At 44.5% G+C, this 18010-nt stretch overlaps 1 protein-coding gene across 2 annotated transcripts; it reads left to right on the forward strand.

The window, feature by feature from the left end:
• The first annotated feature begins 8890 nt into the window (after window positions 1-8890).
• fscn2b (fascin actin-bundling protein 2b, retinal) lies at window positions 8891-17472 on the forward strand. 2 transcript variants are annotated; one of them, XM_070927308.1, is made up of 6 exons: window positions 8891-8983; window positions 9181-9907; window positions 15896-16052; window positions 16610-16731; window positions 16862-17050; window positions 17267-17472. In XM_070927308.1, the coding sequence occupies exons 1-6, from the start codon at window positions 8891-8893 to the stop codon at window positions 17470-17472; spliced, it is 1494 nt and encodes a 497-aa protein (XP_070783409.1). The 2 variants fall into 2 exon arrangements, with proteins under 2 accessions (XP_070783409.1, XP_070783410.1); XM_070927309.1 differs by having other exon boundaries at window positions 16862-17029.
• The last annotated feature ends 538 nt before the right edge of the window (window positions 17473-18010 follow it).

Consider the following 18010-nt stretch of genomic DNA (forward strand, 5'->3'; position numbering starts at 1 on the left):
TGTGTGTGTGTGTGTGTGTGTGTGTGTGTGTGTGTGTGTGAAGGAGAGGGAAAGTGCATTTTGCCATGATGGATCATGAGAGACCCACATTCTTAATGCACACTCGCACAAGACAGACACCCATGAGAAATGAAGGGGGGAGAGAGAGGGAGCAGAGAGGGGGGGGGGGGGGGAGATAGAGGTGATGAGGAAACAGAGTGAGAGAGAGAGAGAAAGGAGAGCGAGAGCAGGGAGAGTCCCTGTTCCTCCTGAACTCATTAACCGTTGTCCTCTCCGCCCTCCCTCCCGCACTCCCACAATGCTGAGCAGCGGCGTGCATCAATAATACTGGTGACAGCACGAGGGGGACGGGTCAGACAAGCAACCGCCATCTCCCTGGCAACCACCACTACGGCCACCATTGCCACGACAACAATTGCCGAGCGCACACAGGGGGTATCCCCCTTCCCCGCTGGCCCAGCTCCCCTCCTGCAGCCGCCGCACAGCGAGGGCCGCCGTGCCTGCTGCTGCTGGATCAGAAGCAAGCTAAATCCGCAGCACGGCTCCGGCATAGGATGAGGCGAGAAAAAGCTGAGTGATCTCGATTCTGAGGTGAACTGAATGGACAGGAGATTCAATCTGAGCCAAGTTTAGCCGCATTATTCAACAATTCAAGAGGAGGAGGAAGGGTAAGGGATGTTCTGGTGGCAGAAATCCCCAAAAAGAGTCACTGTGGCTGGTCTGTGAGGCTCATGAAGTGTGGCTAACTGCATGGAGGACACAATTTAAAGAGAATGGTTGCCCTTCATCGTCAAAAAGACAGAATAACTCAGGTTCATGATACAAGAAGACAAGTTCAACATGATTTAAAAAAGCCTGATGGTTGCCAGTAGTATTTGATGATTTAGGGGTCGCTAAAATAATGGAGCTTTTTAGTCTCTCTCAGCTCATTTGTTTTGCTTTTATTGACCACATCTTCACTGCCTGAGCTGCTCTCCTCTTCCTCCATAGAAAGCTGTGTAGCAAAAAAGCTCTGATAAACCCACTGTACGCTAAAATAGAATTAGTTAGCAAATAGCTGTAATATGTGGAGAGCCAGTTGGTGGAGACCATGGCAAAGACAAACAGTGTCTTATGTTAAGTAAACAATTGTGATACGGTTGTAGTGGTGTACGTATCTGTCAGTTTTTTTCTGCCCCCTAGTGGCAAGAATTAGATGCAGCTTTGTTTGTGGTTTCATTTTATCACTGAGTGGAAGACGAAGCCTCAAATAGAGAGTAAAGGTCCGGCCTGCGCTGCTGGCAGGCTTTATTTCCAGGTTTTCCAGGTTTTCCATGATTTTCCGTAAACACGAAATATTGTAGAGTATCCTGTACTTTTTCAAAGCCGACTGTACTTTCTAATAAAATCTGAACACCTCATTATTTGAACAAAGCTCTAAGAACAATTACTTTGATATCATTCAACTCCCAGCACAGCTCCCATTAGGTTTTGACAGGGCGCCAATGTCAAAGCTTGTTAGGAGCAAACACATTTCTGGCATTGAGAATCACCATTTTGTCATTCAACAGGTTTAACCCGAATTGAATATGTTCAACTTTGATACAGACTCTCGTATTTTGTGTGTTGAAGGGAAAAAACTAATTACATTCAAGAAAAGCAAGAAGTTTGTTCAGCAACATCTATCAAATTGTGCCAATGGATAAAATCATGATAAAGAAACAGGCAGGGAGCGTTGCTGAAATGGATGTTATTTTCTTCCTTAGCTGTAATTGTAGTTGTAACTGGCTGGTAATGGACCAAATTAGTCTGCTAAAAATAAAACAAAGTTTGTGGCCCACACCAAAACATCTCAAGCAGTGTTTATGTGCATCTACTGCGAACCCTGCTCACTCATTTTTGTCAAACCATTAAAACATGGTTTCTTCATGAGAGCCATTAACCTATTTTGCTCGCAGGAATAAAAACCAATGAAGCCTCACGCAAAAGCATCGCCTACTGACAGGATTTGAAATGTAATGCGTGTCATGTGTAATATATCAACGTGTTGCATAAAAAAACACTAAACTAAGTATCAGTATTATTTACAGTACATGCAGCTAGTTTTCACAGTCCATGTTGTTACACCTCTTTTCTTCCAGTTTAAAGGCTGAGATGAGTTTAGATTAGCTTAAGCGATTTATATTTTAATAAATCCTTAATAAGACATTTGTACATTTTAATGTTGCAGATTAATATAATACTTAGGAAGCAAAGTTAAAAGAACCCAGGACTTTACCTACAACTAGATAGATAGATAGATAGATAGATAGATAGATAGATAGGGGCCAGAGGCTATACTCTCACACACCACATTTGATTAAGCTCCCTTGCCTGTTAATCTTTAGTAATATAATTAATTCATTAAAGGTTAATGGTCCTGTCACTGCAAAACTGCACATATGAATATGGACGTGTGTGTGTGTGTTGCGGTGCATGTCCAGAGAGAGCGAAGCGGCTGGCTGGCCGGCTTTATGAAGAGAAAATTAAGAAACAGAGAGACAGACACAGCAAACGTCTCGGGGAAACAGGCGATAACAGGAAAAAACGGGACGCTCCTTGCGCAGAGACGTCGATGCTTAGTTAAATATCATATCTACAAATCGTGTTTCCTTCGTATTTTCGGGCCGTTAAGAAGATCGCTGCGAAATGTCACATCTGAGTTCGCGCGCCTCCTGATAGATGTAGAGCGACGGCGACGGTGGCGCGGCTGCCCGCGCGAGCCCATGGAGCTCGCGAGAGGGATATTTCCTTTCCTCTCGGACGGAAAAACAAGGTGGGGAGGGGCGGAGGGGAGAGGGTGAGGGAGGGGGAGGGGTTGATTGCTGCAGCTTGGCCAATAATACAGTGAGACCCTCCACGGGCGGGTCTTGAGTGTGGGGTCTCAGCCAATGAGAGCTCGAGAGAGGGTCTGGGCCCCCACGTGTGTTCTGAGTCCCAAACAACAACGACCGGGCTTTAGGCCAATCACGGGCGCGCAAGGTGTTAATCTTGACGTGGATTGGCTCGCTGTTTTTCACAGAGTCCTCTCACTCATCACGTTTAGCCCGTTGTTATTAACTCTTTCCTACCACACAGGAAGGCGCTGCTCTGCCCATAAAACACGAACCCGCGCTGTAATAGCCAAATGTGAATTAATGAATGATTCAGAGGCGGTTTGTTTTTAGAAACGCGATACATCAGTTAATCCGGACTGTTTCAAAGCCTCGTTTCAGACGCATTTAAAGAAAAGCGAGGGTAATATACTGTACTATAGTGAAACACATGGGGCGACCAGAGCAGCGCTGCAGCCTTTTAAGCGTGCGTGCTTCCCTGATCATAATCAAATCAGCATGCAAGAAAACCAATGAGATTAAAAGCACATGAGAAATGCATACTTAGCAGCGAGGTATAACCCACATTCACACATCCAGGCTCCGGAACTGTGGGTCAAACCTGCTCCTGTTATGCCATGTAAAGCCTGCATTACATGGCAGAGGAACAGGCAAGGGTACGGTGACTGGAAGTGATTGAAACGGGGGAAATACTCCCCCTCCCACCCCTCTCGTTTTAATTGCACTGATGTTTTACAGTTGATAACGCTTTCACGTGTTGTTGACGCCTTTCAGTTTCTGCGAAGTCCCCCCAAAAAGCAGGAGACATTAAAAGCAGCCATTTTAAATAGCACTAAAGTCCTTCCCTCCTACGCTATGCAGTCACACAGGCACCAATACTGACAAACCAAGCATCAATCTTCTCTCTCTGTTTTTTTTTAACCTCCAAAAATATATAGGCAAGGTTCTCATAAAGGAGCCAGAGCAGAAGGCTGACACCGCCCCTCAGTGGTGGCTTTGGGGATTACAATTACGAGGATGCTCGTGTGTGTGAGGATGCAACAGTTTCAACATTCATACAAAGTAGAAGACAGCGATTGAAACGTTTGTTTTCTTACTGCCATTCTTTACTGAATAGTTGTATTGATTTTAGATGGAAGGCATTAATATACCTGTTTATAGGCTTTCAGCTGTTGTTGCTTTTTGTGCACATTGTGACAAAATGTTTTGTTGTTTTTTGGGGTCAAGTTTCTCTTGTTGAAAGTCTGAGAGGTGGTCTAATGTAGAAGGAGAAGAGAAGTGGGAAGAAGAAAAGGATGAGCAAAGAAATGGAGGTGTGTTGACGAGGAAAGGAGGAAGAGGTGGTAAGAAAAGGTTGATGGACAAAGGAGGACAAGTTTCACATGTATTTTACACAATTTTCATGTTGGAAATTGTAGATAGCAATTACAGTCTGGGTTTCCCCTTTCCTTTCCCTTTCCCCTTTTATTTTCGGACATGGCCGTCTTACAAACTGGTTCTTTTCTGGCATAACCCTGACATAGTTGTTTTTAATTGAATAACATTTTGCTTTGTAATACATACTCCCAGTCTCCCAAGTACAAATGTGGGCCCTGATACGAGTTGATCTTCACTGAAATGGACTCAGGGAAGAGAGGAAGGAAAGAGACAAAGCAAGACAGCAGCAAAACCCCTTACAGCTTGTTTTGGCATGCTTTTGCAACAGCAATAACAAGGACAACCAGTGGACTCAGAGATTGATCCAGCTGATCTCTCTTTCATTCAGTTCACAACCTCTAGAATTGAACTGAAGATGAGAGAGAGGAGGGGGGAGAAAGACTGAAAGAAAAAAGAGGGTAAAGAGGATGACTGGAGGAGGAAGAGTATAGAATGGAGACTGTGTGTGTGTGTGTTGCAGGGGGGTGTCTGTAGGAGTAGGGGGGCACTGTGGGGTACGAGGCAGCACCCCGCAGTCCCAAGTAATGGCAGAATAGAACTTAATAGGGTAGAAAAAAGCTGGAGGCTGTTAACTCAGAAACGGTCATTTTGAATTCCCCATTCTCTCTCTCAGTCACTCCCTTCCCTTTCATCCCTTCTTCCATGCACCTTCTATATCTTTAACTTGGTTTCCCTTCCCTGTCTGCCTGTGTAATTTTCCGATTCTCCCTCCGTCTCCCTACACCCTTAACCCGTCTCCCACGGTTCACCTTTCAGCTGTTTCCCCTTCTTTTCCTCTCTCTCACCTCCTTCTCCTTGTTCTTCATCTGCTCCTCCTCCACCACCCTTTTTCCTCTCCTCCTAGCCTTCACCCTTACCTTCCCATCCATCCCATCCATCCTTCCTTCATCCATCCCTGCCTCATCTCTCCCTTCCCTTCTCACCTCCCCCCTCCCCTCCCTCCCTCCTCCTCCCTCTGTGTCTCCTTGGAGGAGGTGTAATGATAGCTATTTGAGTGTCATCAGAGGACCGCTGTAATGGCTTCTAAAGCACCATCCCACGGTTGCCACGGTGAACCTGGCACAGCCGCCGTCCCAGAATAAGGGAGGAAAAAAAAAACATCTGGCTGGCTATCGACAGGCGTCACTGTGCCGACGGCAGCAGTAGTGTCGGCACATCAGCAGACGATGACGCGGCCCCCGGGGGCCACAGAGAGCAAGCTAATGATGCGTGGGATAGGATACATATGAGGAGGAAGTACAGTAATAGTGATAATAGTGATAGTAATGAAAATAATAGCACTGATAACAATAACAATATATTACTTTTTTTGATTTGTGAGCACTGTGTCCTCCTCCTACCTCCTGTATTCTCCCACTCTCTGCAGTATGTTTTCTATATATGTGTGTATTTGTGGTTTATATAAGACAGAGAGAGAAAGTGGATGTTTTTTTTCTCAGATGAGGATTTCAGGTATGCAAATGTGAGGATCTGATTTCCAATTCATTTGTGTTACTTTAAAGATAAGAAGTTGGAACACATACACACATATATGCACACATGCACGCTGCAGCTCCTCTTACCTAAAGGAGATTAGATGACTCGTCCAAGCAGAGACGCAGAGCGAACATTTTACAGTGAAGTGATTTATCACCATCATTAAGTGTGTTTATGAACAGACAGGTAGACTGGAAAGTCTTTCAAATGCTTTTGTCCTGATGCATATCATAAAGTAGGTGTGAAACTGCAACCTTATTGTACCCTGGTCATGCCCTTAAAGGCCCCTTTAATGTCTCAGTTTGAACTGTACATGTTGAAACCTAAAACTCTCATATGTTGAAGATTCACATCGGACTGTGTTGGACCTCCTGTCTGCAGAAAGCCTAGTGTAGTACATCAAGTACTTACTCGTACCAGTCAGTTTCAATGGCAGGTTGTTTTGTCTTTTATTTATCACAGCAATAGTCAATAAAAAGTAATATATTCATCCAATCACAACTACTTGTCAGTATTGCTATTTTACTAGTTTCTATGTGATGGATAGTTGGTTATATAATACTTACCAATACAAACTCTTTTTAACCAGGAGTGTTTGAATAAAGTGTCATTAAATAATTTCATTTAGATATTAACAGCTGATATACAGCACAGATGTGAAGAGTCAACATTTTAATGAACACTTTTCCTTATAATTTGGCCATTATTAAAAAGATATGACACACCTAGACGTGACAGCATCAGCTTAGGTATGAATCATCTGTTGGCCTTTGAAACTAGGTTACCCAGTGCCTATTGCATTACAGCAACTATAAAACTAGAATTATTGTTTATATTAGTAAAAAGTAACAATGACAAAAATAACTACAGCCACAGGTTTGGATTCATGTCTGTGTTGGTTCTAGGAGATTTATAAGGTTCCTATTTAAATATTGCAAGGATAAAAAAAAGAGAATTTTTATGATATTAAGACACTTGGATAGATGGTTTTGAAATCTGTTTTCTTCTGCAGAGCCAGTGGTCTGTTCCTGTCTTCTTGTCGTCTCTACAAACAATAAAACTACCCGTATAAATGCTGATTGTAGGTCCTTTAATGTATACTTATTACAGCAAGGTTTCAGTCTTTAAACAGGGAAGCGTCCCAGAAATGTGGGATGTCCGTTTGTTAAGTGTTCACACAGTCAATTACAGCACTCATGTCCTTCAGTATGTGTTTGTGTGTGTGACATGCATTGTTTATCACATTATACGTGAAGCACAGCAGTTCAAGTCTGGGTCAGGAGGAGTAAATCTTTGGGTGGGTGGTGTTTGCTATGAACCCTGGGACCCTCCACTGACCTTTGTATGTGTGTGTCTTTGTGTGTGTGTGTGTGTGTGTGTGTGTGGTGATGACGTGTATGTTGCAGTGGGTCAGTGAGTCTATGTGTATGTTTATAGCCATTGACAAGCAGAAGGGGGAGTGTGTGTGTGTGTGTGTGTGTGTGTGTGTGTGTGTGTGTGTTAGGGTAGTGGGGAGGGGTAGTGCTGATAGATTAGCCAGGTTGGGATGATTGGGTTGAGGATTAGATGGATTCAGGAACAGACACGTCTGTTTACTCTGCAAAGAAGACTTATAATAGGCTGATTGGCAAGGTTGATTACTCACAAACACACACAGGCTGACACACTTGCTGCACACACACATTCAATACCCCATATGTTGATTAGCTTATTATTGTTGCCTTGTCTCCCAAATTCAGATGTAAAGTCCGACTCCCTCGGCCTCTCGGACACATTTCCCATTAGGACCGACCCAGAGAGCTTGCAATCAGAGAAGGTGTGTAACTGAACCCCCAGCATAGGCAAGTAAGTGGAGCCTCGCTCAGGCAACTACCCCAAAGGCACAGGGAGTGCTCTGGTTACCCGGTGCTGTGTGTGTATCTGTGTGTGCATGCATTGTTTCTACTTACCTGTCTTTATGTGTCACAGAAAGAGGCGAAGTGCAGAGCTCAGAATAAAGTGCAGAGGCAGAGAAAGGCAGGATTATACACATGGCAGGTGAGAGAAAGGCAGAGAGAGAGAAGGAGAGGATGGCAGGAAAAAGCGACAGAGAGAGGCTTAAGATTACAGAGGCGAGCACCCTTTGTTGCTGAGTTCAGTTGTGATGGACGGCTTATGTTTAGGGAAAGAGTGAAGGAGACCGTCAATGTGCTACCATAAAATTTGCAGGACCGCTGAGGATGTTCTTCTTCACTGATCAAACTTTTGTCTGACAAACGAGGAACCTGGACTTCAAGGAAGGTGAAGAAGAGTGTTCGATGTGATCCAAAGATAGTACGAAAGGGAGCCAAAGGAGGGGCAAAAACAAAAACCCCAGGGAGGGCTAGTCAGGGGGGACCAGGTGATTGAGCCTTCTGGGTGAATAACAAGTCAAGCAAGAACAAGGCTGAGGCTGGGCGAGAGAGCACTGTTCAACAAGAGAGAAAGAGAGAGAGGGAGCGGGTCGACTGCAGAAGTGGAGATTAGCAGCCGAGAGCAAAATTAGTCCACAGCAAAAAAGAGAGGTTGACGGCGGACTAAAGAGAGATCAAGGTTGACTCAAGTCTTTGCTGCCTCTAACCTGATTAGGGTGAGGAGAGGTAGCAGTGGAGGGGAGCTGGGAGAACGGAGCAACAGAACGTGAGGGCCAGCAAGAGAGGGAGGAGAGGAGAGAGAAAGAATTACAAGAGGACTCCCGGTGAAAGAAGCCTCTTACATCTGGGAGCTGGAATTAGAGCCGCAGAAACTGCAGAGGGGAAGCCACAAAACCACAGTAAGTAAATTAGGAGGCTGTAGCTGGAAAAATGTATAATGAAGCCATGGGCGGGGGAAGGAATTTGTGGTCTTGGGAGTGCTTTATATACTGTACCTTAATGAATTGATTTCCTGTCTTAAATACTTTCTGATTTCATGATTCTCCATGACTTCATCTCCTTCCTTATTCCTCACCTCTTTCACCTTTTTCTATGCATGCCCCTCACTCCTGCATCCCATGTCAGGTCCATTTGCCTACTCTCTTTCTCCTTTCCCACTCTGTCCCCCATACCTAACTTGTCTCAGCCCTTGTTCTCCTTCTGTCTCTCACATTCCTGAATCCACAGGTGAAGATGCCTGCTAATGGGAACCGTCCCTTGAAGTTGCAGTTTGGGCTAATCAACCATGAGGGTCGGTACCTCACTGCTGAGGCCTTTGGCTTCAAGGTACAAACATCCCATCCAATGTAAAAGAAGAATTGGAACATATTTGCATGATTATTGGTGTCATAAATCTGCACAGGGCTGCACTCCTTTAGGCAGATGCGAAAGGCATTCAATAGCCAGGTTTGTTGTACATAGAACATAAGACCAAGGATGAAAAGCCTTCATGCTCTTTGTTGGAACATTTCTTTATCCATCAGGTGAATGCGTCAGCACCCAGCCTGAAGAAGAAGCAGATATGGACTCTAGAGCAAGACTCTCAGGACACCCAGGTGGTCTACTTGCGCAGCCACCTGGGACGCTACCTGGCCTCCGACAAGGATGGCAAAGTTACCTGTGAGGCTGATGGGCACAATTCAGACTGCCGCTTCCTCATCGTGGCTCAGTCAGATGGTCGCTGGGCCCTGCAGTCTGAGCAGCACCTCCGCTTCTTCGGTGGCTCTCGGGACTACCTGTCCTGCTTTGCCCAGGTAATCACAGATGCCGAGCTGTGGGCAGTGCACCTGGCTCTACATCCACAGGCAAACCTGCTGTCTGTGGCCCGCAAGCGTTACGCCCACCTCTCTACGGAAGATGGGGAGATCGCTGTGAATGTGAACATACCCTGGGGTGTGGCAGCGCTCCTGACCCTTGTCTACCTGGATGGGAAGTACTGCATTAAGACCTGCGACAGCCGCTTCCTCAGCAATGATGGGAAGCTCTTGACGCAGAGTGGGAGGGCCACGGCGTACACGCTGGAGCTGAAGTGTGGGAAGCTAGCCTTTAAAGACTGTGAGGGGAAGTATTTGTCTCCCATGGGGCCTACAGGCACCCTGAGGTCTGGCCGGTGCTCCAAGCCGGGCAAAGATGAACTGTTTGACCTAGAGGAGAGCCACCCACAGGTGGTTCTGATGACAGCTAATGGGCGATATGTCTCCATAAGACAAGGTAAGAAAACACAGACTCATCAGCAGGAGATGTCAGAAATCTGTTTTTGCCCTGAAGCCTTGCATGGATACACAAGCTGCAGCTCTTGCAGCTTCCTAGTTTCCATTAAATTTTACACAGAATCCCAAATGTCTGATTAAATGGACAATGGCTGACCTTATGTGCCACTGAGAGTGGTCACATGAGCCTTTAACTGACACACACTGACCTACACACATACATAATGAAGCAGAGGAGCAACAAATACTACAACTACTACAGTTACTACTACTAGCCTATATACAATGCATACTGTGCACTGATACGATCCCCAGAAAACTGAGCTTACAATTCACAGGAAGTACATTAACTTGTGGACTGGCTGAATATGCATGGCTAAGGGAATAGGCCACTCTCTAGTGATTGACAACTGATAAGGGATGCATGGTAATTATGGGTAATGTAGTCTGCACATCAACATGCATCGATATCACGTTGGATAGGGGCATTTTTCCAGGAAAACAAGATAGATGAGGCTGATATGGGAGACTATCAGCCTCATCTAGGAGACCTGAGACGAATACGTCATTTGTTTTAGGGCTGCAATTGAGGTTACGTTAGTCCACTGTTGGTTTTATTCCCCCCCCGGGGATCAATAAAGTATTTCTGATTCTGATTCTGATTTGCAGTGAGTTTTTCATGAGCTTTAATGTTGTGATAAAAAGTGAATGTTGTCAGAGAAGATGTTGTATTCCTGAAATGGTGGATACCCTGTTATAAAATGCTGAATATATTAGAAAACGTTTTACCAAACAATCTATCATCACTGGTGATCTTTTTGAATTTCCCCTTTCATTCCGTCTCAAATGTACCTCCTAGCTTTGTTGGGTAATGGTGTTAACAGTCTACGCTTTTGCCCCTTGGGCTCGCTGAAACAGCTGCTTGTAACCTATACGCTGTACAGTAATGCTCTGTTGATACTGTATTATGTATTTACTCTTCCGTCTTGTGACAGGCTTTTGGAGTGCGTTATTTGATCAGTATGCAGCCATGACACCACACTGCTTTACTGATGGATTACACCTGCTCCACATTGGCTTCAAAGTTGTTGTTTTTTTCTTTGATCGGTGTGAAAACTAGAAAAATTGTAATTGTGACGATCATGTTTCATCTAACCAGAAGTGCAGTAGAAGGACTTGCCAAGTGTTCAGTTGCTTATGGTCGAAATGGTTTGCTGGTCTGATTTGAAACTGGATTTGGGGTGGATTAGCATACACCTACAGTGCTTGTCAGCATACTTGGCCATGACACCCATCTGCAGGCTGCAGATTCTTGTCTGCAGGGTAGAGTTACTTCAGCCCTGGGTGCTGTAACTGAATCTCTCCCCGTTCATTGTTCCTGGTTAGCAGTGGGAGCTTCAGGCAGAAACCAAAGGACTGGGAGCACTGCAAACTGATTGGCTGAAGGGGGAGGAGAGATGTGGTGCAGGATAAAACACGCATACAGTGTAGCTTCATGTACAAATGTATGCACAGACAGAAATACTTGCAGCATGCTCACATTCCTTCTCTCTCTCTCTCTCTCTCTCTCTCTCTCTCTTCCTACACTTGTTCTGCACAAACAAAAGCTTTATCTGTCTCCGACACACTCGCCCACACACAACCATACCGTCTTGCTGCGGCGAGTGGTGAGGTGGTGTTTTGAATTATTGATGAAGTTGGCCCCTGTTCCTGGAAGGCGAGGGGGGGGGGGGGGGGGGGGGGTCTGCTTTCAGAAACCCAAGCTGCCTCTCACCTGGGGCCAAAGCTTCTGCCCCTCAGAGTCCTGCTCTAACCCGCTAATCTAACCTGCCAACCCCCAGCACATCAGTCGGCGCCGATATGCTGCTGAAAACCAAGGAAACAAACTGTTAAATGCTGTATTTAGCAACATATGACACTGGGAAATGGTCACATCAACGTACAAGATGAGATAAACGACTCAAATCAACTTCTCACTGTTGACATGTAACAACTGTTGACCAATGTTCTTATCAGTGGAAAAGTTTGTTAAATGGCCATGCAAGCATTAACTGACTTTCTGTGGTTTTCCAACTTCCCAGCAATTTTGTCCCTGAATAAGGAGAATGGATGATAGTTTGAAACAAACATTGAAAAAAATCGTTAAGTTGGACTAAAAGTGGGACAAAAGTACAAAATGGAGAATCCTTACATGCAAGTACCTCAAAATTCTTCCTTTCACTTCCTATCTCTGGGTTCAACATGATGATTAAAGGAGAAGGAGAGAATAGATAGCAGAGAAGGGAGGATACAACTCTCAAAGGACTTCAGGACAATAGGATGTATGTGGAGACAGGTGGGCTCTTCGTCCCCCCTAATGTCACCTGTGCCTTTACACATAAATTAGCACCTCTGCCTATGCTCCATTTAGTGCCGAGGAGTCACGTTGGCCATCTATTTTAAAGTGAGTACAAATGCAGTAAATGGGTTAGTGATAAAAGAGGGTCAGCTGTTATGAGGCAGAGCAGGAATTGAGATTTAAAAGTGTTAAAGAGAGGTTTTGTAGGCAGCAATGGGGTGCAGTATGTTCGGTTTGCCTTGAGTTGTTGAGTTTATTGCCTGCAGTGTGTGTGTGTGTGTGTGTGTGTGTGTGTGTGTGTGTGTGTGTGTGTTAGCATGTCATGTAGCTCTGTCATCATGTCTCTCATCACTTCGCTGTGTTCCCCTGGTCTAAGTGGTCCACTCTGCCCTGAGAGTGAAAAAGAGATGATAGTCCAAAGATACAAACTTTCCATTAACACACGTGAACACATGCACACAAATACATACATACACACAGGATGCATGCATGCACAGACACACACACAGCCCAGGAACAGATAAGTGAGAGAAAAAAATGAATGGACCGTAATAAAAGTTGTGAAGGATGAAGGATTAGGGGAAAGAGGGAAATAAGGAACAGGGGGATGGTGGCATCAGCTTACCATTAATAATAGATGTCAGAGCCATCTACCGCTGATGGATTAGTTAGGCCTGCTCCACTTGCAGGCTGCAGGTAGGACAACACCAGAAAGTGGAGCTGGATCTGGGGTCTGATCCAAAATGTGCCACTGCTGATGCGACCTATGTGTGAGTGTGTCTGTGTAGATGCACGAGGGAGTGTGCTGATGAGGAGTGCAACGCTGCATAGATAATCAGGGATGGATCGTGGCTATGATGACAACATCTTATTTCGCATGCTTGACCGACTGGTGTGTCAAAGATGGTCATCAGCACAGCCATTGATATCCTCAGATTGCTGGCGTGGATTTCAGCACATCTAATCTCTTTCTTCCCCTGCCCTGCTCTCCGTTTCCTTCTCTTCCTCCATCCTTCTCTCCTTCCTCTGTCTCCTCTCCTCTCATCTATCAGATAGTGAGCTGTGGGGTCCCAGCTGAGCCCTGTCGAAGGATCATTTCTGGGTTGAATTAGTGTGAAATGGACACATGGAATAGGTAGACAAAGCATGACATTGAGTCGGGATGAAAGAATGAGAGTGATGGGCCCCCAGGCATAAGGGCAGAGTGGAGGGGCAGAAATGTATGCTTCAAATGCACTTAAGATCAATGATAATTTAACCAGCTGTAAGACCTCATGATACCTAGTTTATCGTGTGTGAATAAGATGTGATTAAAGTGTCCCTGTAGCTCAGTAACCATGACATCTTTGTCGAAAGCCATCCCCTTTCTCTCTCCTCCAGTCTGTATCTACGGTCAGATATCAAATTATAGCAAAAGGCCCTCAAATAATCTTTAAACAGATGGGATTTACACCATCATGAACCACGAGCTAGGGCTTGAACAACTGGTATAAAAGATTTAAGTTGAAATTGGGTTTATTTTCTATCAAAAAACTGTGCTGTAGCCTGGCTTTTTCACTGGTACGTGTATGTGCATCTGTGTTGGATTATGCAGATGTCATTTATATGCATGCATCCATCAGTAGCCTTAAACCACTTGATGCAGCGTATCATAGTGAGCGCAGGTTTATTACTTGTGATACCCTAAGAGCACATCACTATAAAATGTAGGAGTAACCTGGGTTGGCCTCACTTAGGACGTACAGACAACGTTGCTTTTGGCCACGTTAGCGGATTGGCTCTCTAGGGAGGGCATTGTTGGTCTGTCGGTTGGTCCACCACTTTGGTCCAGACTGAAATATCTCAACAACTCGTGGATGGATTGCCATGAAATTCTGTAAGGACATTAAAGGTCTAGCGCCATCAACAGGTCAAATGTTTCATTCAGTTCATCATTCATTCATTTAGTGCTAATTAGCATTTGTTGAACATAACAAACATTATACCTGCTAAAAATCCATATGTTAGACTTGTTATTGTGACCACTAGTAGTGGAAATTACAAATCACTTTGTTGATTCGAATCGTTTGGTTCAGTTCAGCTCAAAGATTCGTATCATTTTTTATTGGCTAAGCGATTGCATTAAATTAAATTTTTCTGCACCTCTCAAATGTAGTCACTTGCAGTACCAGTTTATTACCAATAAACTGTGCAGACTGTTGTCACATAGAGTTTGTTTCTTTTTGGTAAAATAAAAGTACCCCTCTATACATTATGTATACTTTGTGATACATAAAACAATATAGCTGCATTTATGCATTTACATTTTTTAGCACGCTTTCCACATGTTTGATCATTCATAGCTCCATTAGCTTGAGGGTTGAGAGGGGCTGCTAATTATCTTCACGTCCTGCTAAGTGCGGACCATAAAATCCTCTGGTCTTTTCCTGTTTTCCCTTTATTCTTTTATTGAGGGGATTGAGGGATTGGACGGGTAGCACTTGAAAGCTGATTATATCAGAGCCCCGCTGTGCAGAGGGCAGATAGGCAGGGCCGGAGGTGGGGTGACGGTGGGAGGTGGGGGGTTTAGGGGGTCAGGGGTAAGGAGGAGGAGATGGGGGAAGGTAGAGAAGGATGACTGGAGAAGAGAGCAGGGAGAGATGGGGGGGGGGGGGGGGGGGGTACACAGTGTTGTTAAAGGATTAAGAAAATGTATTGGGGATGTTCTGGGATGCATCTAATTTGGGATTTAACTCTCTGCAATCTGTCTCTTGGTGGTGACACAATTGTTTTCATTTCTGCCAACATTTATGATAATGCTAACATATTACAGGGGCCTGTTGTAATGATAGGAACTGTAAATCACAAGGGACTTCTGAAACAGAGAAGAGGTTGATAGTAACGCTGTTTGCTTCTGAACCTGGAAGCCAAACCACCCATGTTTGGTTGGTCTCGATGTAATTGACACAGAATGTTATCTCAGTATAGCCGATAACAAGTATTACTGTGAGAAACATTTAGTGTGCGATAGGTTGCCTCTGTAAGATTTTCCTGCATGGGTAACACTTAGTTATTTAGCATCGGGTATTTTGTCCATAAATGCATCCAGAACCACAATCAGTGAAAATGTATTCACCCTCAGGAAGGTATATGCTTGGCACGTCACATCAGTTTAAGACGGAACCACTTGAAAATAACCCAACATCCCAGGATCAGACGTGATTACCAACTCTTTCATGCTGGGCCAAGCTAAACATAACAATACAACCTGATTAGCAAGCCGCTATGTCGCTGTTTTCCCAAACTACTTTTCGACTTGCCACTGAGAATCAAGAGAATATAAGTTTGTAGAGGAATTTGTTTATTTCATGCACCTATTCAGCACAATCAAATGTATTTTGTATTTTTGATGCTGCCTTAAGCCCATTGCCTAATACTCTAACCTCACCCACTCATGCATAAATATTGTAATAACACAACTGGTTCTGCAGTAAGTGCACATATGCAACATACAACACTGCAATACAGTTGAGAAATGTCTAAAATGGAAAGTGACCAGTAACACAAATTGTGAATAGCAGTGGATGGATGTATTTCTTCAGACACTAAATGGTCCTCACGTTTTCATGCTAAAGTATTAATGACAGGACGTACATGCTATGCCCCTCCCAGGAGTAAGCCTCGCAGCCAATCAGGAAGATGAGACGGACATGGAGACGTTTCAGATGGAGATCGACAAGGAAACCAGGAAGAGCACGTTCCGCACCAGCCAGGGGAACTACTGGGCACTGGTGGCCCACGGAGGCATCCAGAGTACAGCCACTGAAGTGTGAGTGCATGCTCTCATATCAGTTGTGCAGAGTGAAAACAAATATGTCATTAATGTGTCAGTTCGACATTTTTTATCAGAGATATGGGTTTACAAATGCAACTGAACTTTGACCTCTGAGTCCATGCGTTATAAATGCAAATAGTCATGATGTTTTATAAGAAATGAAGTGAATTTCAAGACACAATGGCATTTATTTGTTATCATTTATAGAATAATGCAACACTGTCACAGGACACAAGAAAATGTGGCGTTGAAAATGCAAGTCAGTCAATTTATTTATCAATCTATTGAAAATAGAAGTGATAGACTGATAACAAGAGGGATAGTTATTTGCAAGCATGAGATGGCAAATAATAGCATATAGTGAGAAATCAGTGGTTTGAGTACATGATCTCAACCCCCTAAACGTATCTCAGCAAATGTGATTTTATAGAAACCTCAGTATCTCTTAGTTTATCTTCTTTTGCATGTGCACTCAATATGTAATCACAATGTTTCCAAGAGCACTTCAGGACAAGGAAAGTCTAATTTTCTCTCCTGATGCACAACTGCAGGTCAGCGAACACCATGTTCTCAGTGGAGTGGCTTGGCCACAAGGTGGCACTAAAAGCTAACAATGGGAAATACATCTGCACCAAGAAGAACGGCCAGCTGCTCGCTGTCAGTGATTCCATAGGTGAGAGACTATTTGTTCTCCTCTTTTCTCTTCCACCCATGTCTTCACTAATGCACCTCCTCCCTCAGACCCTGCCTCAGGCTTCTCTTATGTTCCCTCTGATGTGCTTCCACTATTTACCTTTTGTCAGGTGAGGACGAACAGCTCACTTTGAAACTGATCAACCGACCCATGCTGATCCTGAGAGGAGAGAACGGATTCATCTGCCACCACAGGAACTCTAACACACTGGACGCCAGCAGATCGGTCTATGACATTTTCACTCTGCAATTCAGTAACGGGGCCTACCATATTAAAGGTCAGCACTCAAACAAGACTGGTTTGATCCCTCCTTCCCTTTTGCTCCCATCTCTCGAAGAAATCTGCATTTCAGCAAAGAAAAACTGGATGAAATAGCCTGATCACACATGTGTGCATATAGACAAACCCATCAACTAGAGTAAATCCTATGATGTGGACTTTCAGTTTGATCATCAGTCCCGCTCCTCCTGTTACTCCTGTCTGACTTGGTGTATTTACCCTTTAAATCCTGCAGGTGTGGATGGCCGGTTCTGGTACGTGAACAGTGTTGGGCTGGTGTGCTCAGACGGCGAGGTCCCCGAGGATTTCTCTCTGGAGCTCCAGGAGCATGGCCGCCTCGCCATCCGCGGCAGGAACGGCAAATACCTGCGAGGAGACCAGGGAGGCACGCTGAAGGGAGACGGACTCGGCCTGAGCAGCTCGGCCCTGTGGGAGTATTAATACAATCCAATATTAGAGACAGTTACTCATCAGAGGCGAGTTGCAGCCTGTACTGGTTTGGTCCCACTTTTTTTTCCCCTTCCTGTTACAAAGAGGTCGCAGCAGAGAACTCACGTATAACTGACTCACACGGGGGGAGAGAGTGCAAGAAGAGGAACTGACGCAGCATATTCAGCCAAGAACAGTCTTGATGAAGTGACCAATGACGTTGAAACAGCAAAATTAGTGTGAATGAACATTAGAGGTTTTTTGTTGTTCTTTTAGATTTTTTTTTTCCAATGAGCATTTGCTGCAAGATTTAATTGTCTGAAGCTAAACAGAAAAAAAAACTCCTTTCCATAGTATTTATGCTGTAAAACCAAACATCAGCGTGACATACAACTTTCATGGCATCTTCTCTTTCTCCTCGTCCTCGTCTTCCCAACCTTTCTGCCGCTCTTTACAGGTATTACATTATTGACAGCAAGGCGACAAAAGTGGTAATACAGGTGTGTAATGACACTTGTTACTCATCCAGTCCAAGAGGTACAGTGAACCA

Source organism: Enoplosus armatus, chromosome 20 (genome assembly GCF_043641665.1).
Source record: "Enoplosus armatus isolate fEnoArm2 chromosome 20, fEnoArm2.hap1, whole genome shotgun sequence".
NCBI lineage: Eukaryota > Metazoa > Chordata > Actinopteri > Centrarchiformes > Enoplosidae > Enoplosus > Enoplosus armatus.